At 33.0% G+C, this 21375-nt stretch overlaps 1 protein-coding gene across 2 annotated transcripts in view; it reads right to left on the bottom strand.

Annotated features, from left to right (window-relative positions):
• UNC13C (unc-13 homolog C) overlaps positions 1-21375 on the bottom strand; it is a 668923-nt gene that overhangs the window by 135386 nt on the left and 512162 nt on the right. For both annotated transcript variants that reach the window (XM_031955232.1, XM_031955234.1), the window contains 3 exons: positions 5021-5147; positions 4319-4415; positions 2741-2884 (listed from right to left, as the gene is read on the bottom strand). In XM_031955232.1, the coding sequence (XP_031811092.1) occupies positions 2741-2884; positions 4319-4415; positions 5021-5147 (368 nt within the window). The remainder of the gene's footprint in view (positions 1-2740; positions 2885-4318; positions 4416-5020; positions 5148-21375) is intronic.

The raw sequence follows: 21375 nt of genomic DNA, 5'->3' as shown, positions 1-21375 counted from the left end.
TAGAAATTCTCTTATTTGGGACCTTGAGAAGCCAGATGACTTGCCCAAGGTGACCTAAGGGCTTAACAACAGAACCAGGCAAGAGTGCTGGTCCCCAAGTTCCAAGTAAGTGGTCTTCTTTCCCCTAAATCAGACAGATTCATATGTAACTGCTCCATTTCTTTCTCTTCCTGGCAGACAGTCTAAAACTAGCTCAGAAGGAGCCTTACTTTCAGGTTTTTTTTTTTTTTTTTTTGAATGGTTCTTTCCCCTAATGTTTAACTTGCAGAGAGAGAGTAGCAAAACATCTGTGTGTTACAAATCAGGAAACATCTGCTGCCTAGAAAATCCTATGATTTGGGGTTACTGCAGAAGAACAGAAAAGCATGCTTCTCATTTTATCTGCACAAATATGGAGGGACAAAGGGCTGCTTCTCAGATTAAAAAGTAGACTTGAGATGAAAACTCCCTGAAGATCTGGTGAGATTTCCAGCCATTGGTTATCTCAATGAACTACATTATGTCCCTGGAGTCAGGAAAAAGTCAATGAAACTTGGATTTCTAATACAGTCCATTCACTGTTAGTCCCCTACTATGTTTAATGACTCCTAAATAATAAAATACTTTTATGGTTAATAAAACCCTTTATTTCTGTGTCACTTAATTTCATAGCAGACCTATAAGTTAAGTAATATTGATAAGTAATAATAATAATCCCTGTTTAGAGATGAGAAGCCTGAGACTTGGAGAGATTTGACCAAGAACACATGGATGAACCAGAATGGGAACACCGCATCCAATGCTTTTTCCTTTATATGATACAATCACAAATTCAAGTTCCTCGATATATTTGTCAAGGTCTTCCATCATTTATACCCACTTTAGCTCTTCAAGGATAATATAATTGAAATATATAGAAAGATATAATAGAAATATCACTGGACAAGGAGGTAGGAAGGAATGTTCTGAATGATCTTGGACAATTTATTTCTCTGTATAAGCCTCAGTTTCCTCATCTGTCAAATGGGGATGATAATAATATCTGTTGTATTTATATCCTTGTTACAAAGATCAGAGAAGATAATGCCAGAATTTCTTTGTAATTCTTATTTATGTGTATACATAATATATATTGTATGGTATATATATAATACCATATGGTATATATGGTATTATACCATATATACCATATGACATATATTTTATATATATATATATATATATATATATATATATATATACACATGTGGATGTGGTTTTCTAAGTCAATATGCAGCCTCCAAGGATCCTTATGTACAGTTCAATGTTCCCTGTTTCTTTTTCAGTTTGACCCAACAACTTTGAAGGACCAAGTACATTTTTGCATTAATTGACATATCTGTTCCTTCTAGGATTAAAGTTCTATGCAAATATCAGGTACTATTGCTGTTTTTCTACACACTCAGCTCAAATGAGGTCAGTTCCATACATATCATAATCATTTCAATTTTTAATATATGTATTCATTCTGTTTCTGTCTTGAAATGCTTTTTCTCTTTTCTTTACCTGTCAAAGTAGATTGAATCCTTAAAGCTTAAGTCCCATCTGGGCAATGAAGGCTTTTCAAACTTTTATAGATGGCATGATCTTCTCTCTATTCTGTGCTTATATTCTTAACTAATTTAAACAGAATTATATCTGAATTTCCCCCTTCCATTTTTTTTGCATTTATTTTACTCCTCAATGAGTTATAAACTCTTTCAGGAGATTACAAATGTGTGTGTGTGCCCGCATTTACTTCCAACCATGAAGAGCAAAATGTGAGCTGGCTAGAAACTGTAAAGATCTAATCTCCTTGACTTTACAAATGAGAAAATTATAGGATGAACTCACTGGTTTTCTGTCTTACAGAAAATGTATGGAGGAATAAAAGGAATAGTGAATAGACTGGGGAGTTAAGACATTTGTGTTCAAATCATGATTCTATTACTAGTCATCTGTATGGGCTTATGAAAGACAAGTTTTATGATTTTAACAAAGCTAAGTCATTCTTTGCATAGTAGTACACTGTGATATTCTTTTTTTTTTTTTTTTTAATAACTTTTTATTGACAGAACCCATGCCAGGGTAATTTTTTTCAACATTATCCCTTGCACTCACTTCTGTTCTGATTTTTCCCCTCCCTCCTCCACCCCCTCCCCCAGATGGCAAGCAGTCCTATACATGTTAGTATCTTGGATACAATATATGTGTACAGAATCAAACAGTTCTCTTGTTGCTCAGGGAGAATTGGATTTAGAAGGTATAAATAACCCAGGAAGAAGAACAAAGATGCAAGCAGTTTACATTCATTTCCTAGTGTTCTTTCTTTGGGTGTAGCTGCTTCTGTCCATCCTTGATCAATTGAAACTAAGTTAGATCTTCTTTGTCGAAGAAATCCACTTCCATCAGAATACACATGATATTCTTAATAAACATGTGTTTCTTTTATATGGGAAGTTGCATCTCTGAAAAATATTGCTATTCACTATAATTTCTTTGTGAATGTGAACTTGAATAATTTGAAAATAATAAGTATATAACACAGAAATATGCTTCTGTGAAGCTGAGGGACAAAACAAAAAACCCTGAAGTTGTTGATACTATGTCACGTGAAAAAAAATTGAAATTTGACTATTGCCTCAGATACAACAGCACAACAGAATTATTTAGGAAATAGTCAAGAAAATGAGGAAATTTCAGACTCGGAAATAAAAAAAGAGATTGACCATTTTTAATCTACCTTTGCAAATCTTCTCATTAAATGGGATAATGCTTCAGGATTAGGGCACTCCAATTTCTTGATAATCTCGAAGCTTTGATTAAGCTGTGCAAAGACATCTACTACGGAGCAAGAGAAGAGGGCATGGTCTGAGGTCTGCTGGAACTGAAAAAGGAGAAAGCAGAAACCATTCCAATGAGCTGGCACATTTGAGACAGTGGATTCATTATTCATTAACTGCTGAATCTCATATCATCCAACTCTACCCCACAGTAATAAAATGCTTGCTTCAAAACAGTCAGTCCCTTACATTTGAATTTGCTTTGGATCCAATAAAACAGGAAAATTTTATACTATTTGAAATCTCTTTTTTTGCTGAATTGAGATCTTGGTTATATAACATTTCATTACTTCCTGGACAGAAGTTATGAAGAATAGTGTTAGAATATTTTAGAATATTCTTCAATGGTCACATAAAAGTCAGAGGTAGCTCATGCTCATGATATTTTCTCCAAATGTATTGGAAAGGTTACTTGTCCATATTTTGGGACCTCAGCCAAATTCTAAAAGATTTCAAGATTACCATAGGATTCTGGGATAAGTCGTTGGGAACCCAATGTTGTCTTGAGCTTCAGTGTTCAAGTTAATGATGATGGAAACTATGGTACCTTCTCCAATTTGTAGCCTAAGAGAATTGCCTGAGGCACTGAATGATTAAGGGACTTCCCCAAGATCACAAGCCAAGCCAGTATGTTTTAGAGGCAGAGCCTAAACAAAAGTTTTTCTGACTCTGAATAACTCTGTATTCACTATATTCCATTGCCTTTGTTATTTAATTTTAAAGTAATAGGAGTTGTTCAAACTCATCTATAATCACTTAATTTTAATTCTCCATTATTGCTAGAGGAATTTTCCTCCATGGGGCATCTCTGTAATAATTAAATAATAGTTCTGAAGGGGGAGGGAAATTGTGTTTCCTTTACTGAAACTGTGTTCCCTTTAAAATTATCACTCTGAAACTGTGTTCCCTTTTGATCTGTGATCCCTTTGGAGTCTCCCCCCAGATTAGTTATCTTTTAGGGATGCCAGACCCTTTGATTCAATTAGAAGTCATGGTCAAAAAGCACCTCTTTGAAGTGTTATTATTTCCAATTGGAGATTTGGGCCAGATACCGAGAAGCATCCAGGCCTGAGAACCTTGGCTTCCTTTTCAACCTGAAACCTGAGACTGAAAGATTTTTTTAAGGGCAGTTTCTGAACTCACTCTTTGCAGAAGGTCCAGAGCAGTTGCTAGGACCCTGCCTACTGAGAAGACATTTTCTTCTCAGTGTCAGCCTCCATTTCCCTAATAGAACTTTGCCACTAAAGAAGTTGGTCTCTTAGCACAGCTGGCTTCCTACCCAACAATAAACTTTCATTTTTGCCAATTAATATTTCAGGTTCATGAATTCTTTCATGAAAAGCCTCTGTGCTGACCAAAAGAGGATTTTAACAAATCTCTGACTGCTATTAATCTCATCACCACTAACCTCATTAGGTCTATTTAAAAAATTTTTTTCTTGACAATAACTATTTTGAAGACAGGAAATTAAAACTTACTCCATCTTTTTTGTCTCTTCCTAGAGCACCATGAAGGAATTCCATTGATACATCTTCATTTTCATCAAGCCACTGGATGACAAAAGGCTCAAACCATCTAAAAAAAAAAATCCCAAACCTTATCAACATTGTGGTTAATTTGCACAAAATTAAGTTTTAAGGTTTTCTTAAGGCTGCTTTTTAAAGTATGTTTTTTTTTTTAAATGAGCACACTCAAAATGAATCATATTGAAATAAGTATATATTTATCAAATAGCACTCTACCTCTTCTCTGCATTGGAAAGTTTTAATGGATTTTTAAAATATGCTATTTTTTCAATTACTGTGAAAAAGTTTGATTGTTTAAGTACTTTCTTATATGGCAAGTACAACCTGATAATATAAAGGATTTCATATATGCTCTCTCCAACTACAGAATAATATAAATTCTAGCTCTATAGGAATTTAATTCATATTGTTAACAATGCATTCAGTTCTTCCCATAAATCCGATCATCACATTTAAATTGAACACATTTAAATGAAAAAGACAAAGCAGAAACAACTATGAAAGACAATCAAATAATTGCTCATATCTGAATATCTAAAATCTCTCCAATCACAAGAAGACTATAAGAATGGAAAGTTAATGCTGGAGAACTCAAGTGAACTTAAAGTTTTGTGTACTGAGAATAAAATTTAGGAGTGAAAAATCACTACTTACAAAGAGTATTCAGGAACAGCATCCTTGAAGGCAGAGAGCTCTCGCACATATTCATTATAAAACCATTTTACTTTGAAATGCAAATTCATATAATCGGTACTCTTGCATAACCGTTGCTTTTCATGTTCTATAACAGATAAAATCAAACATTTAATAAAGTTTGGGTTGCAAATAATACTTCTATGTCACAATCTCTGTCTATCATTGCCTCCTTATCCAGAATTTGAAAAGAAACAAATTCATATACTTGATGTAAGGACAAGGTAAATTGTTAAAGTCAGAATCAAAGCATTTGCAAAATGCTGAAATGATCTGAAGGTAAAGCACAACTAACACTGATGTGCCATAACTCAACTACTCTAGTCTCTCAAAATATTGGCCATGAAAGGTGATAAGAATAAAAAAGAGCAATAACATCCTAAGCCTTTTATATGATCCCTGTCTTCCAGGTTTTTTTATTCCTTTTAGACTAGTACAAAGCACATTAGACAAGAGTTAAGTGTATAATAATGAATAAAACATGAACCAACTTAGAAACCATAATCACTGATAGAAATTTGAGATGTGAATAAGTATTTTCCATTTATCGAGTAAGTCATTAATACCTAAACAGTATGATAGTTTAAGAGAAATCTATCTAACTCTTAAGCCATACTATTTTTTTCTTTCATACTTGGATTAAGCCAAAAAATATTCTACAGCTATAGAATTTTCAAAATTATCTTTAATTCTAATTTCTACTATCTGAAATACTTTTTTTTAGATATCCCAAAATAATTCAGCTTAAAAAAGTGTACTCTAAAGTAATAATAATAATAAAAGATGTTGGAGAAATAGATAAAATAGGATGGGCTATCTCATGAACCTTTCATTACAAAAGGTATACTTCCCATGACCATAATGCTATACTGCTTTAGAAAGCACAAGCATAATTATCACTAAGAAATTCTGGGGTTCTCTTTTGAGAATTGTATATTTAGGAAATAGAAATGCTAAAATGTTTTCTTGAGCAAATGCAAAAAAAACAAACAAACCCCAAAACCTCAAACAATAGCCCCAAACCAATAACGATTCCAAAAACAAAACAAAACAAATCACAATCTACTTTTTTGTCATGTAGACATGTAAGAAGAATCTGAACTCATTGAGTTCAAGGAATGGCTAATTTTTTACTTTGTTTCCCCTAGCATCCTTTCTGACAAATAGTAGCTCCTTAAATACTTTCTGAATTGAATGGAATGTCTCCTTTGCAACTGCCTAAAAGCTTCTCTGCTTCCTTCAAGTCTCAGTTCAAATGCCAAAGACTGCTTATGGCGCAAAAGAAAGATTGTTGGGTGTACAGTCAGGAAGATCCAAATTTAAATCTAGCCCCAGCACTTGCCAATGAATAATAGTAATACAAACTAAAAATACTAATAAATAATAGTAATAATAGTAGCCCCTGACAGAATTGTTGTGAGGACCAAATGAAAAATATTTGTTAAAAAAAAAAAAAGTATTTAGCATAGTGCCTGGCACATAGTAGGAGGAATATAAATGTTTATTTCTCCCTCCTTTTGCTTTCTGGGTGCTACTCATTGCTAATACTTTCCCTTTTGAGATCACATCCTATTAAGTATGAAGAGTTTGCATGTACATGCTTGTTAGTATGCAATTCTCCTTATTATAAGGTGAGTCCTTTGAAGTTTGGATATTTTTCTATCTTTGTATTTCTGGTACCTATCCCAGTTCCTTTCACACAGTAAGTGCTTAATAAATGTTTATTGACTGACATAACTGAATGCTAGCCTTCTACTTCCCAGCTAAATTTTATGAGAATGAACTAAATTTCAGTGTTAAATAAGATCTATATATTATCAATTTAAATCTTTGTTTGAATGCTAAAATAAAGATTAATCCAAATCAATTTATAAAATCAAGTAATACAGAAGAGCAGAAGTATAAGATAGTAGAATTTGCCACCAAGGTCCATCCTAAAGCAAAAAGCAAAATGGTAGAATTATAGGTTGTTGATTTCTTTAGTATGTAGTTTACATTTTCAAAATTACATATAAAATAATTTTAACATTCATTTGTTTAAATTTTGAATTCTGAATTCTAAGTATGCCATAACATCCATGAAGAGTAAAATTTTGTTTCCTCATTAACTATTCTAATCCCATCAATTTCTTTTTCTTCTTTTATTGTTATAACTAGCATTTCTAGTACAAGATTAAATAATGATATCTTTGCTTCACCCCTGATCTTATTGGGAAGACTTCTAGCTTATATCCATTACAAATTGTTGATTTTTTAAAAATATTTTTTTCAATGTTTGCAGAAACCCTTTTCGTAGTGGCTAGAAACTGGAAATTGAATGGATGCCCATCAGTTGGAGAATGGATTGTGGTACATGAATGTTATGGAATATTATTTTTCTGTAAGAAATGACCAGCAGGATGATTTCAGAGAGGCTTGGAGAGACTTACACGAACTGATGCTAAGTGAAATGAGCAGGACCAGGAGATCATTATATACTTTAACAACAATACTATATAAGGATCAATTCTGATAGAAGTGGCTATCTTCAACAATGAGAGGATACAAATCAATTTCAATTGATCAGTAATGAACACAACCAGCTACATCTAGCAAAAGAACACTGGAAAATAAGTGTGGACCACAACATAGCATTTACACTCTTTCTGTTATTGTTTACTTGCATTTTTATTTTTCTTCTCAGGTTATTTTTACCTTCTTTTTAAATCAGATTTTTCTTGTGCAGCAAGATAACTGTATAAATATGTATACATATACTTTAACATATTTAACATGTATGGGACTACCTGCCATCTGGGGGGGTGGGGGATGGAGGGAAGGAGCAAAAAAGTTGGAACAGAAGTTTTTTGAAGGGTCAGTGTTGAAAAATTACCTATGCATATGTTTTGTCAATAAAAATCTATAATAAAAAAATTTTTTTCATTGAGGTCCTTCCTTCTGACCCCCTTCTCCTCTTAGGGCCACTTTAGCATACCCCAATAACGCACCTCAATTCCTAGTGTTAGCAACTTAATGTATCACACTTTTCTTTTCTTTTTTTTTTTTTTTTTTGTTTAATAACCTTTTATTTACAGGATATATACATGGGTAACTTTACAGCATTAACAATTGCCAAACCTCTTGTTCCAATTTTTCACCTCTTACCCCCCCACCCCCTCCCCTAGATGGCAGGATGACCAGTAGATGTTAAATATATTAAAATATAAATTAGATACACAATAAGTATACATGACCAAAACGTTATTTTGCTGTACAAAAAGAATCAGACTCTGAAATATTGTACAATTAGCTTGTGAAGGAAATCAAAAATGCAGGTGTGCATAAATATAGGGATTGGGAATTCAATGTAATGGTTTTAGTCATCTCCCAGAGTTCTTTTTCTGGGCATAGCTAGTTCAGTTCATTACTGCTCCATTAGAAATGATTTGGTTGTATCATACTTTTCAAGAACAGTTTATATCTTTGTCTTAGAAACATTTAAAAAACTAATGGAGGAACCTGAGGCATTATTTTGGGGGAGCTATTCTAGGAATCCTTTTAATCTTGCCCCTGATTATTCTAGTTTCTCTTATGAGAAACCTGGTGTAAGATAAACATAAACTCTATTTTGAAATAAGGCATGACAATTCCTAGCCCAGAACTCTGGCTTTTTTTCTAATTCCTATTTCTTGTTTCTGTTTGTTCTTAGTCATTGGTCCTTGAGAATGAAGTTACAAGAAAAAGAACAATAGTATAGTTCTTTATTCTACATTAGGGGAATTATGGAGACAGTGTCCCCATGATTTGGAAAATCCACATAAAATTTTTTGGCCTTTTCTTCCAGAGAAGAAGTCTGAATTATAATGATATTAAAAGATTTAAAAATGTCAATATATAAAACTAGACATATATTTTGTGTATTTCTCAGTTTCTAACCTTTTCCTGTGGCATCTGCTAATCTATGTATGTTGTCTGTGACTTCTTCAAAACTCTTTTCAAATTTCCATTTAATTTCTTATACTGACCCACAATATATCAAAACCATAAGGGACAAAATCACAATGTGGAAGGGATAACTATAGATCATAAAATATTAAGGTAGGGATTATTAAGCTTTTTGTGTTATTGACCTCTTTGGTAATATGATGAAGCATATGGAATCCATAATAATAGTAATGTTATAATTAAAAATGATAATAGTATTATATGATGCTTTAAGATTTGCAAAGTACTTTACAATTATTATTTCATCTTATCATCATAACAACCCTGGAAAGGTAAGTGCTATGATTATATTTATTTTACAGAAAAAGAAATTGTGACAGATAGAGGTTAAGAAACTTATCGGGGATCTTACATCTAATGTTTGTATTATATTTAAACAAAGATCTTTCTAAGTCCAACTGCAGTGTTATATCTGCTTAGATACTTAGTTCCCTTCTCATATTAATATTCTTAAATTAACAAAATACAACAAATACCAAGGATTACAAAAGCAATGAATTTTACTGAAATAGTTATTAAAGAACAACTTCACAAAGCCAGATTAAATGGTTAAGAACCCTCATTTTAGAAAGAGAAATAAAAAGGCTCTTGATGTTGTTGTCTAATTTTTTTTGAAGGATAAAAAGAAATGAGGCAGGGTGGAACAATTCCTTTTTTTTTTAAACTCATCTGGAAAACATTTCTTTCTCTAGACTAATCTAGACCAATTAGAGCACTCCTAAAAAGAAACCTCTTTTTGAAAAATAAGCAATCAGCTCTGCAAAGATTCTAGTAGTGCTTTTGTTAAATCAGATTACATTGAACAAACCCTGGATTTAACATAGAAAAACAATTCTACTGGGCTCTCCTTTCATGAATAGCCTCCTGGGAACCATTAAGAATTTGACTTTCCTTTTAGCTCTTATGCTTCGCAGAAACTACCAATTTCCATAAATTGTTATTAATAACAATTTCAGACACCACAGACTCCAATGGCAGCCCAAGAGACCAATTGTATCCACTTTCGCTTTTTGCTAATTCAACAAAGGATATTTGCAATGTTATCAGAGATTTCCAAAACTCCATAAACCATTATATTTACATTTTCTATTAACCTCAGTTAAACTTGTGGGGAAGTATCATTTGATCACTTTTTAAAAATTTATTGAAAATTTTGTCTTTCTGATATTCATAGGGAAAATACAAAATCTATCAATAAGCAAGTATGAGATTCAATGTTTAAGGTAGCCCAGTACCTTAAACTTTGGAGAAACAAAATTAAAAGTCCCTGTCCTCAAGGAACTTAGTTTCTGTCAAAGAAAACATGCTTATTTTAATAAGAGATCCCATTGCAGGATGCCTCTATTTTAGGATATCTGGGCACAATCAGGTCAATCCCTCTTACTCAATTATATTTAAAATACATATGAAATAAATGCAAGGTTATAGGAAGGTAGAGAGAGATGCCAATAGCTGAAGGGGGAATAGGAAAGGTTCTGTGTATCAAGTGTGAAAATACAAGTGTTATTTGTGCTGAGTCTGGAGGAAATTTAGGAATTCTAGGTGATGGACATGAATAGGGAGTGAATTACAGGAATGTAGAGGAGGCAACCAGCACAGAGACTCAGAGACTAACTAGAACAGACTTAAAGCAGTGATAAGAAGTGTGAAGAAAAGATACCCCTTAAAAGATACTACCTCGGTAGTTAGTCAATGTGAAAATTGGCTCACATGAAAATAAATGATAAAAATGGGAATTAAAATTCTCTGTCCTCTGGAAGCTTAGAAAAAAGGAATAATATGAGTATATCCTAAATAACAAGTCTGGAGACATGATCATCCTAGAATTATTATATGATTTCTTCCTAAAATAGTATTTGAAGTGACATAATAAAGGACAATGGGAAGATTTTTATTTATTTTTGGTAGCTTCAGCCTATCTTTCATGGTAAATCTCAAATTTCTTTTTAACTGATTTTCTTTGCACATAAAGATGGGTCACAGATATTCCTCTGAGAAATGAAAAAAGGAGTTGGTGGATAGATCTTATAAATAGGTAGGCTTAAAGACTACAAGAAACATTAGTTCATAGGACATTGCATTATCATGTATACAAAAATATTATCATGGAAATCATGAAAGTTTATGCATCAACATCAATCAGATGCTTAGGATGAAATGGAAGAGAAATGCTCTGAAGGCTTGATGAGATTTGACAAACATCTCTGTATATACTTTGACACTTGGTAACTCCTTACAGAGATGGAAAAAATAATGAAGGGAAAAATACATGAGGAAAACTGGTTCAAGAAAAAGAAATGAGAGCAGATAAATATTTTTAGATTACACAGAAAATGTCTACATAACAAACAGTTTCTTTAAAAAAAAAGCAAGAATTGGTTGATACTAGATATGGAATCATTAAATAATATCACAAAGAATGAAATTAGTTGCATTTTAGAAGATGAAAAAAGACTTTACTAATGACATAGGAATTATCCCTGAATTGTAATATCATAGATATAAACATAAAAGATGCCTTAGAGGCGATTTATTTATTCCCAAACCTTTATTTTAAAAATAAAGTACAAGCCACAAGACTGAAGAGTCAAGACTGATAGTCAGACTATAATGATAGTTATGATCAAAATGTATAATAAATAATTAAAGGAATGACACTGAGTAAAAAATATGACATAGCAAGATATTTGATTTTGAGTTACTTTAATATTATTAAAATAAAAATAATAACTAGAGACCATTATTGATAACAAAATAGAAAATTTTGATTACCTCAAATTAAAAAGCTTCTGTACAAACAAAACTAATGTAAACAAGATTAGAAGGGAAGCAATAAACTGGGAAAACATCTTCACAGTTAAAGGTTCTGATAAAGGCCTCATTTCCAAAATATATAGAGAACTGACTCTAATTTATTAGAAACCAAGCCATTCTCCAATTGATAAATGGTCAAAGGATATGAACAGACAATTTTCAGATGATGAAATTGAAATTATTACCACTCATATGAAAGAGTGTTCCAAATCATTATTAATCAGAGAAATGCAAATTAAGACAATTCTGAGATACCACTACACACCTGCCAGATTGGCTAAGATGACAGGAAAAAATAATGATGATTGTTGGAGGGGATGCGGGAAAACTGGGACACTGATACATTGTTGGTGGAGTTGTGAACGAATCCAAGCATTCTGGAGAGCAATCTGGAATTATGCCCAAAAAGTTATCAAACTGTGCATACCCTTTGATCCAGCAGTGTTTCTCCTGGGCTTATACCCCAAGGAGATACTAAAGAAGGGAAAGGGACCAGTATATGCCAAAATGTTTGTGGCAGCCTTGTTTGCAGTGGCTAGAAGCTGGAAAATGAATGGATGCCCATCATTTGGAGAATGGTTGGGTAAATTGTGGTATATGAATGTTATGGAATATTATTGTTCTGTAAGAAATGACCAACAGGATGAATACAGAGAGGTTTAGAGAGAATTACATGAACTGATGCTAAGTGAAATGAGCAGAACCAAGAGATCATTATATACGTCAACAATGATACTGTATGAAGATGTAATCTGATGGAAGTGGATTTCTTCGACAAAGAGACCTAATTCAGTTTCAATTGATCAATGATGGACAGAAGCAGCTACACCCAAAGAAAAAACACTGGGAAATGAATGTAAACTGTTTGCATTTTTGTTTTTCTTCCCGGGTTATTTTTACCTTCTGAATCCAATTTTCCCTGTGCAACAAGAAAACTGTTTGGATCTGCACACATACATTGTATCTAGGATATACTAGGACATATTCAACATATATAGGACTGCTTGCCATCTAGGGGAGGGGGTGGAGGATGGGAGGGAAAAATCAGAACAGAAGTGAGTGCAAGGTATAATGTTGTAAAAAAAATTACTCTGGCAATTCTGTCAATAAAAAGTTACTATAATAATAAAAAAATAAAAATAATAAATACAAAATGGAAGGGACATTGATGCTATAATGATTTTTATCCAGAAGTTATTAGAAATTATAATAATATAAATGAATACAATTAACATTAATTTTCACAAGGAGACAAAATAGCCCAGAAAGTACCTTGCCTAACATCTTTAGTTTCTGTATGGTGTGACAAGATGTGCAACACCACTTCCTCCAAAGACTTGAAGATAAATAGCACACAAAAAGCAAAGAAGGAAGGGAAGGGAATAAGAATTTGTAGAGTACCTATTATATGACAGGCACTATCTAAATCATTTATAAATAGTTAACTAACTTGATCCTCACAACAACTCTTTAAGAAAAGTGTTGTTATTTTTCTAACTTTACAGTTTTGGAAACTGAGGAAGAGGTTGAGTGATATGCTTAGGATCACATTGTAAGTAAATACTTGAGATTAGACTTGAATTCAGGTCTTCCTGACTCTAGATCCATCACTCTATCCACTTTGTTGCCTAGTTGCCCATAATGAAAAATCACATGGTGGATGATCATAAGCCTACAACACAGAGTGAACAAGGAATTCTGAAGAAGATCAGGAGTAAAATTTTCCATTAAGGAATTGAATGAAAGAAAGTAAAGAGGGACTAATCATGTGGAAAGATCAAGTGATAATAAATGCATAGGCAGAGCATCCCATTAGTATCTTTGGGCTGTTGGGAAAACACATTCCTTAGGACCTAAGGAACTCTCTTTCATCTATTTTTTTGGGACCACTACTTTGATAGCATATGGATCTTTTTACTTCTTTCATGATTTTCAAGTTGTATTTTTTTATTGTTGATGTTTTCAGATAAGTGATACCTGATAAATAAGGTATTAATTGTACTAACATCCACATACTTTCGCCCACGTATCTCTTATTACTCCCGAAGAATGGTACCACATATTGCACAGTAAATTCTAAAACAAGTTTAATAAAATAAGTTCGTTAGCTCTCTTCATTGATATTTTAAATAAATCTTTACTACTTTACAATAAAATGAACAAAATTCAAAAATCAGATTCCAAAACACTACTAATTGCCTTTATTTCTATTCATTATTTTTCACTCAGTGATAGACTAAGTTGACAAAATTGAATCTATCTTATCCAAAGTGAATGATTCCTCTGAATTTACTTAGCCATCAATCCTCCTTCTTATTTAATTATGACAACTAAGTTCCTTTTATCTCATTAACTTAAAAAAAAAAACCTTTAATTAGTTCCCCAAACTGCAGTATAATAATTTTGTGCAAAATTTAATCTCCTGAATTTCAATGAGCAGTATGAATATTTTACCACTAGAATAAAAATGCTTCATTAAAATTATGAAAGGAAGAAAGCCTAATGCTGCAGAAGAATGAGAATATTTTACTGTAGGTGGGTGTTTTTTCTAGTATTCATTTGGAAATGCATATTCCTCCTCTAAAATTTAAGTTCACTCACATTAAACAGATTTCTTTAATATAAAACAGAAATTTAAAAATTGTAGATTGTATGAATATTGAGAAGAGTAATGTCAACTGCTCCTTTCCAGCATAAAAAGACAAGTTTGCTTCCACTTCTTCAGCCTCAATGTCCTATTTTCAGAATACAAAATCATTTTATTGCAATATATTTTTATTCATGTAGTACTTATTTTCCAGTAGTTGATAAACACAAAACTTAGCTTTGGTACTATATTAAGTATTCCACTATGGGTTCATAATAATTTGCTCCATCGTGGGATGGATATGAAATGTTCTAATTGTGCTGAATATTTGTAACACTCATCCTTATACGTGGGAAATAAGATTATTAGGAAGAACTATGTTGGATATTACTCAGTAGTGGTCAGTAAGTGTTCGTATGTATGTGAATACCCTACTAAGTTAAAATACTTCCTGCCAACTGGGTACTCCATTGGTGTATTTAATGAGATACTGGGCTATAAAGCTGAAGATCATAGATTTGGTTTTTACTCAGGAAAAGTCCATCCTTTACTAGTCCAATATTCAACTTATTTGGAAAGATTAAATGTTGAGAGGAAAGAATAATATGAATAAACAGTGCATTGAATTTAAAAGAATGAATTTGAGTCAGACAAGATGGATTCAGACTTCAGATCTGCTATTCACTATATGTCCTTATACAAATTAGTTTCATTCTCTGAACCTTGGTCTCCCACCTCTATAAAATGAGGAGGTTGGACTAGAAAATGTTAAAGGTTTCTTCTAGGTCTAAAATTTCTATGGTTCTAACTAGCATTTAAAAAGAAACACAAGAAAGTAAGCTACTAAAAGTCAGAGACTACTTAATTTTTGTCTTCTTAATCTCATTATCTAATATAAAGCCTTATATATAATTGGTGTTTTAAAAAGTTAGTGGAATCAAATTTGTTCAATAAGATAAATTCATACATATGTATCTGTGTATCTATCTATCTATCTATATATATATCACAACACAAACAGTTTAATATTTAGGACACATACATATAGATGCACAAATAAATACTATGTTTACACACAGTATTTATAAATTTCTTGGATTTTGCCTTGTAGGCAGCTTCTTGTTTATGAAGAAGATGGAGAATTGTTGTCTATTTTCTATTTAGAAAAATCTTCATGAAAGTGGGATTGTTAAAACAGATGTTTTAAAGAGAAGGATGGCTTTTGGAAATCTAGAAGGGGAAAAACATTATTAACTTAAAGAATAGACCTAACTCTACTGGGCTTATACCCCAAAGAGATACTAAAAAAGGGAAAGGGACCTGTATGTGCCAAAATGTTTGTGGCAGCCCTGTTTGTAGTGGCCAGAAGCTGGAAAATGAATGGATGCCCATCAATTGGAGAATGGTTGAGTAAATTGTGGTATATGAATGTTATGGAATATTATTGTTCTGTAAGAAATGACCAACAGGATGAATACAGAGAGGATTGGCGAGACTTGCATGAACTGATGCTGAGAGAAATGAGCAGAACCAGGAAATCATTATATACCTCAACAGCGATACTGTATGAGGATGTATTCTGATGGAAGTGGATTTCTTCAACAAAGACAAGATCCAACTGAGTTTCAATTGATCAAGGATGGACAGAAGCAGCTACACCCAAAGAAGGAACACTAGGAAATGAATGTAAACTGCTTGCATTTTTGTTCTTCTTCCCAGGTTATTTATACCTTCTAAATCCAATTCTCCTTGAGCAACAAGAAAACTGTTCAGTTCTGCACACATATATTATATCCAAGATCCACTGCAATCTATTTAACATGTATAGGACTGCTTGCCATCTTTGGGGAGAGGGCGGAGGGAGGGAGGGGAAAAACCGGAACAGAAGTGAGTGCAAGGGATAATGTTATAAAAAACTACCTTGGCATAGGTTCTGTCAATAAAAAGTTATTTAAAAAAAAAAAAGAATAGACCTAAGTGGAATTATGTTTAGAAGAATTGCAACTAAAAAAAAGAACAAACCTAAGAAGGGATAAAGTTAGGACTCAATAAAAATAAAAAAGTAATGGGAATAGATACATGATTGGAAAAAGGGTACAGTATTTTTTGTTCTTGCTTAGTGAGGTCTTTTGTTGATTCAAAGGGATTTTATTTATGTTGCCTGTCAGGAGTGATTATAATACCTGCAATAATCTCCCTATGGAGTATATAGGAATCAACCATATTCAATAAAGAGCTTGATTTTAGGCTGGCTCTATTTTACTCTATTTGGTGATCCTGTTTATTCTGAGCATTGAATTTGGAGAAAGAAAACAAGAATTACAAATTTAGAGCCAGAAAAGACCAAAAGAAATCACTTAGTTCAACCCACACAAAAAGGAACCCCTGTTATAATATACCTACAAGCACATATCTCGATTCCTTTTGAAGATCTCCAAGGAGGAGTGTGGGATCCTACCATCTTTTGAGGCAGTTCACTCCACTTTTGGAGAGCACTAATTGTTAGGAAGCTTTACTTGAATATAATCCCAGTGCCCCCCTCACCCTTTAATTTTTTTAAAAAAATTTCCAGTTATTACTCCTGTTATTGTCTTTTAGAACTGACACCTCTAATTCTTTCTCTACAAAACATCCCTTTTATTACTTGTACATAGTTATCATGTACCTCACCCTAAAATTTTCTTTTCTCTAATTTAAAAGGTCCATTTCTTTAAACAGATATTAATAGAATACCATCAAGGCCATTTATCACTTAGAACAGAGTCTAGCTGATCCATGCTCTCCTTAAACTGTGCAGGCCAGAAATAAAAATAAGAATTCAAATGAGCTTCTATAGAAGGATAACATGGTAGGACTGTTATCTCCCTATTACTTGAACTGAACCACTCTAAGTTATTGTTTTAATAGTTTGCTTTCAGCATGAAGAACCCTCAGATCCAAAACACTTGACAAAGTAAATATAAAATGCCTTAAATAAAGCCAAATATTGATGATTTTTTCAGATTATCCATCACCTTGGATCATTATTACTTTCTACTAGTGACAGATGAGTGAGAAATCACTAAGTATGTAATAAACTATGACTCAAATCTAGTTGCATCTGAAATAGAGATACTCCATGCTTTGGTGACTAATCCTAGAATGTGTCTGGACTTTATGGCTAGCAGAAATGTTTGTACAATGAAGTAATGTACCTACTTTCCAAAGTTTCAAAGCACTCTGTAAAAGCCAATTATTATTTCATTTCCAAACAAAACTGCATGGAAAACAAACAATGAGGAGGAAAGCACAATCAACTGTATTTTAAAAACTCAACGCTAAATAACTAAGCAATTGGTAATTATTATTACTATTTCTGGATTTTTTTCCTTTAGTAAAGCTGAAAAAAGATGCTCTTATTTAAAAAACACAGAGCTTGTTGGTCATTTTTTTGTTCTTGAAGAGCACTATGACATCAGGGAAGTGATGTCATTACATGCAAGTTATTAGATTTAAGTGAAGGAGGGCTGTGCAAAGTCACCTGCTTCACTTTCCCTTCCAGAGACATCTGGGTTCAGTGGCTAGATACAGATCAAGACACAAAGCAAAATAAAACATACAACCAAATAGGGATTTTAGACTGAAATACTGATTTTCTTTTTACCCATTTTTGTCATTTGAATGATAAACTTTCTCATTTTTCATTCCTTTATTCAATAAGTATTATCATTCCTTGAGGGCAGAGAATGTTTCTTTTTTGACTTTGATTGAGTTCCCAGAACTCAGCATGATGTCTTGCACACACAACAGACATTTGATATATGCTTGTTGAATTAAATTGAATTCCTTATAATTTTCATCAACAATAACAATGTAAAAACAATTAAGTGCACATTATATATAGTATAAGATATGATTCCTTCTATACAAGACCCTGGAATCAAGTTAGAGAGACAAGATATATACATAAAAAGTAAACAGTTATAGTCTGCAACATATGATAAATGGTAAATCAGAGCTGTGGATAATAAGTAACTATTATTTATATCATAGAAATTCAGAGGTGAGATTGTAATGTTTTCCCTAAAATATAATCATTCTCTGGGAGCAGGTTTCTTGGGGGGCTTCTGGAGGCAGCCTTAGTTTCAGTTCAGATCAATAATCACCTCAAATGGAGCCAGGAGTTAAAAATCCAAATCCTTTATTGTCTCCTTCAAAATAGCCCAGGTAGTTTTCTTATAAGCCTATCTCTCTCCTTGGTTCCTGCCGCTAGTCTTTTGCCTCTGCCAACTTCAGCCTCTCTTCCCTCCAAATCTAAAGCTTCCAGTCCACACAAAGGTGGAATATGGAATTAATCTATTTTGCCTCCGAGAGTGGGCTCCTCCTCTCATGGGCTCCTCCTCTAGTGGACTTGTCCTTCTGACTTACGAATCTCCTGGACTTGTGAATCTCACACTGAATCCTGGCTCTGAATCTCCAGGAGTGCCTATCAATTCTAGTGACTTAACACCTTGTTTTAAGTTCTGGCTCATATAATGATAGCTGTGAGCACCAAGAAAACACAAACAAGGTGGGGCTTTAAGCAAGATGCTCTATAAGCACCTAGAAAGCCTGGATTTCCATCTTGACTAGATCTGGGAGATATGGGCTATTCTTTATAGTATATTCATGTTTGGGAGAAGGTTAAAGAGTACAGTGTGGAGAAGAGTAGCTTTGGGTAAGCAGAGAAATAAGAGATCCTTTGTAGTTAGGGAGAATAAAATGCTTGCTGGGGGGTACTAAATGTTAGGATGTAGATCTATAAGTTAGAAAGTGGGGAGTACTAAAAATAACAATATACTTCATAATTATGCTTTGGGCTTGTTAGGTGTGTCTCACAACTTTGGGCAGAACAAGTGGATAATAAATGTTAAATTCATTCTAATATAGATTACCACTGTTATATATGAAATCTGAGTATATAGAGCAAATAGCTCTGTACACCTTGTTCTTTTGATTAATATTCAAATAATTAAATTACACATACTATTAATACTTTCTAGCATTTTAAAGTTGAAAGTTTACTTCTTAACAAAAATTTTGCAAGATAGAAAAGCAGTTTTCTAAAAATATCTATTAAGTATGAAGAATGCATCTTAAGACCAAGAATATCAGCAAAGGAAATGCCTCTGATTATATAAACTTCAAGCAAAAGAAAGATAATTCCTGCTTCCAAGGAACATACATTCCAATGTTTTATGGGGGAATGTAACTTAAAAGAGTGAAGGTGGAGGGAAAGAACACAATCAATTACAGACAGTAAAAGATATCTGGAAAATCAGTTGTGTGGCCCAGAGAAGAACAAAGGAGTGAACACAAATATTCTGGGGAACCTTCCTTAAAATGGAACATCAATTGAAGATGGATGTGATCCTAACTTTCTGAACTTCTTTTTTCACCATACTCCAGCAGCCCTGAAAGCTATTTTTACCAATGCAGTCAATCACTTATCTATTTTCCTCCCTTCCTCACTCCTTCCCCCCTTTCCTTTCTTTCCTTCCTCCCTCTCCTTCCTTCCCTCCCTCCCTCCTTTTCCTTTGTGAGGCAATGTGGGTAAATTATTTGCCTAGGGACACACAGCTACTAAGTGTTAAGTATCTAAAGTTGGATTTTAACTCAGGTCCTCCTGTCTACAGGTCAGGGCTCTATTCACTGTACATCTAGCTGCCCTTATCTTTCTTTTCTTGGAAGATCCCTCCACTTTATAGCCCCTTCTTCCAAGAAATTGTGTCCTATTGGAACTTTCATTTTAAGGAAGGATCCCCAAGCCAGTCAGTCACTTTAATTCTTTCATTCCTGTGACTCACTAGTGATAATCCAGATTTCTTTTGACACAATGTGTCCTTTCTCCACAATGCTGTTTTCATCTTTCTTTTATATGTTGTCTTCTCCCGTAGAACATTATAAGTTCCATGAGAACAGAGATTGTCTTTCTTTTGCTTCTTTTTGTATCCCTAGATTTAGTCCAATTCCTAACATATAGTCAACATTTAAGAAATACTTGTAGACCATAACAAAAGAATGACTCAAGAAAAATAAAGAGGCTAGAAGAATTACAACCAAGAAGAGAAAAAGCAAAATTTGACTAAAATTAAACACAAAACTGAATTTTGATGCCCCGTTCTTAGTAATGAAATGTTTCCTCTGGTTTCATTTCTCTAATAATTTTTATAAAGTGTGGATTATATGCTGCAGTGGATTTGCAATTAGCTAGACAAAACTTTCCCTGGAGTTTAATAGTACTTCATCTAGATTCTTTTGTATTATCAAAACTTCTTGCAACATGTAACTTCAATAAGATGATAGAGTACCTAGAAAGTCTAACTCCAGTTCTCATACAATGAAAGAATCCTTCTGAAATCTGATCTCAACTTTCTGTATCTGAAAACAAGAATTAAATAAACCAATTCTTTCACACGGTTGGTATCTCTCAGCCTTTGCCAATTGTTTGGAAAGATAATTTCTAATAGAAGAGTACACAATCTTGACTTTATTGCAAGGGATATATGGTTAACTAATTAATTCATAATGGTGTCATAGTTTCCAAAGGCCTATAATTAATTGTTAAAATTTTAAATTAAAATTTAAAAATTGTTCAAAATTAAAAAAAAATAAAGAGGAGAGTCCCTGTGAAAATTTAGCTTTCAACAAGTTAAAAAGGGGGTTTTATTACTCTGCTGTGAAAAAATGATAAATGTGAATATGGAGAAACATTAAACAATTTAGTTGAACTAATACAAAGCAAAATAAATAGAATAAGGAAAACAATCTACACAATGACCATAAATAAGGTAAGTAAAAACAACCACAAAACCATTGCTAATAAATGTTGTGAAACTGTAAGAACAAACCTGACTCCAAAAAGAAGAAATATACCAAGATGTCTTCCCCCATGACTCTTTTGCAGAGGTGT

The sequence above is a fragment of the Sarcophilus harrisii genome, chromosome 2 (assembly GCF_902635505.1).
Source record: "Sarcophilus harrisii chromosome 2, mSarHar1.11, whole genome shotgun sequence".
NCBI classification, from domain to species: Eukaryota; Metazoa; Chordata; class Mammalia; order Dasyuromorphia; family Dasyuridae; genus Sarcophilus; species Sarcophilus harrisii.
Note: the sequence above shows the minus strand (reverse complement) of the source record. Positions and strands in the feature narration are given on the sequence as shown.